Source organism: Sinocyclocheilus rhinocerous, unplaced genomic scaffold, assembly GCF_001515625.1.
Source record: "Sinocyclocheilus rhinocerous isolate Xijiao unplaced genomic scaffold, SAMN03320098_v1.1 scaffold1285, whole genome shotgun sequence".
NCBI classification, from domain to species: Eukaryota; Metazoa; Chordata; class Actinopteri; order Cypriniformes; family Cyprinidae; genus Sinocyclocheilus; species Sinocyclocheilus rhinocerous.
In genome coordinates this window covers 1,085,057-1,087,470 of record NW_015645559.1, presented here as the reverse complement: position 1 = coordinate 1,087,470, position 2,414 = coordinate 1,085,057, and the positions used below count along the sequence as shown (strand labels likewise).

Sequence of the window (2,414 nt, the reverse complement as noted above, 5' to 3'; positions counted from 1 at the left end):
ACCTACCATCTCCACCCCCTAGATGTGGATCCAACCCCACCCCCTGGATCTTTGTTCTGCAGTGAGGGGCTACTGCTTCATCCGGCAACAGCGCTGCACGGTACTTGCTCGGGAAGAATGTCTCCAAAGAAGTGTGTTTTTGGTTGTAAGGGAAAGATAACTTTGTTCAGCTTCCTAAAGAACCCAGCGTTATGTAAACAGTGGATACAGTTTGTTTTTCCGGGGCAGCAATGGAGTTTCACAAGTGTGTTTGTTGACGAACGTTTTATAAACCAGGCCTTAACATGAGATTGGGTGAAACTGTGTGTGTTATGCCCCCTTTAACTGACCGCAGTCACAGCATAAGCAGCGGCCAATTAACCATAAATATAATATAACATAACATTACAAACAAATGTCATAACTTATTAAAACATTTCATACTATTATAGATATTATTTACATATAACTGCATATCATTTTATTTTACAGTGTTATATGTTTAACTATGACTATGTTAAGATTCATTTTAATATGCCAATAAAAATACTGCAGACTTTCTCCGGGTCTTAGAACTTTATTAAAATTAAGCAAAACAAAACTATAAATGTTTACTTTCAAGAGCCGTCAAGTATTTGCGAGAGCGAGTTTAAAGCTTGCAGGCTTCCGTACACCGGCGCCCGCAGCGTCTTCTGGGATTTCTAACAGCTCGATTCTCTCAAGTCTGCACTCGATGCATCCTCGATATCATGAACACATCCGGGAACTTTCATACGTCCTCTGTACTTGCGTTCTTGAGAATTGGAATTGAACTTCGAAGGTCAATGATGACGTAGAGCGAGAACACAAGGACGCAAGATCGCTGAGATGGTCCTCACTGCAGAAAACAAGATCCAGGGGGCGAGGTTGGATCCAGATCCAACTCCTCCCACCTTACATATACCTAAACCTACCCATCTCCACCCCCTGATCCCTCAACCCACCCATATCCACCCCGTAGATGTGGATCCAACCCCGCCCCCTGGATCTTTGTTCTGCAGTGAGGGGCTACTGAGATTGCTGAAGAACCCATATTGAGAAGCGGCCTCTGTTCGTATTTCGCGGACTGGCGGGGATTATGCAAATGTGTTACCCAGTGACGTATACCGGTAACAGGCAAAAGACTCAAAAATAGACTCGTTTAGGCGATTCAGAACCGACTATATCTTTATTTATCATGCACTTTTTTGATTAACAACTTTGCAGAGTGTTTTCATTTAAGGATAGCTATGTTATAAACTGCAAAAGAGATATTTTTCAAAAACCCATATGACCTGCTCTTTAAATTCCTCCATTCAATTTTGCTTTAACTACATGTATACAGTGTTTTTACTTTGTGATTTATTATTGATTAATATGATCGATCGTATTTTATTTTCGTTATAGGCTATATGCAATGTGATCTTTAAAAAACAGCTATGACCTGCGTTTTATATTTATTTACACAAATGCTGGCATCTGTTTTTAAATGTAAAAGCTTTTTATATGAACTTAATATATTTAATATTTCTGAATTACATTAAATAATAAAACGGAAATTATAGACCCCATTTTATTGATATTTAAATAGTACAAGTTTGTTACATTGAACTATTCTTGAACATACAGGCGCTGTATTAAGCAGGACATAAATTACTGAATGAAAAGGCTTTCTGTTACCACATGTAAATGTCTAGAAATATATCTAACCAACTTCATCTAACTGCAATAAAGTCTAACTGCAATAAAGACAGCAAACAGTGCGCGAGAGTCGCGGGAATCAGTGACTGCAGTGCTCCGTTTTCAACTCCTCCCTCGACTTCAAGCGGCAAATCTCGCCGATCGGTATTCGGTAAGTTCGTTTGAGATGCCAGACGCCTCTCCCTGAATGAGGACGAGAATAGACAGCAGCAGTCATCCTCTAATCGTATTTGTGGCAGTTGTACAAGCGTCTTGGTGAACTCCATGCTGGTAGCGATAGCGCTTTACTAGGCTGGCGGAAGTAAGAATACCCTGCTTAGTGTCAGAACGGAAGTTGCGTGACGTCATGTGAAAAGGGCCTATTAGCATTTTAATCTAAAAAAAACATGAGAACTAGTCTCCCAGAGAGAGAAAGGGAGAACAAGAACAAATTTGCACTGTAAATTTAATATATATATCAGAGTAACATACGTCCTCTGGGTGCAGATTCTCCTCTTCCCACTTCCTGTAATCAACAACGTATTGGTTGTACTGCCTGAGGTCTTCTTCATAACACAAGCAGTCATACCAATAACGCAACTCTTCATACCTGCAACAAGAATTTAGTTTCATTGCATCTTTATATACCAGACATGCCCAAACCAGGGCCAAAGTTGGCCTTTGATGACTTTTGATTTGGCCCTCAATGTACATATTACAATAGGAGGGGAAAATAG

General features: G+C 40.0%; 1 protein-coding gene across 4 annotated transcripts in view; it reads right to left on the bottom strand.

Moving 5' to 3' along the window:
* ilf3a (interleukin enhancer binding factor 3a) overlaps positions 1–2,414 on the bottom strand; it is a 25,548-nt gene that overhangs the window by 21,581 nt on the left and 1,553 nt on the right. For all 4 annotated transcript variants that reach the window (XM_016510488.1, XM_016510486.1, XM_016510490.1 and 1 more), the window contains exon 3: positions 2,170–2,287. In XM_016510488.1, the coding sequence (XP_016365974.1) occupies positions 2,170–2,287 (118 nt within the window). The remainder of the gene's footprint in view (positions 1–2,169; positions 2,288–2,414) is intronic.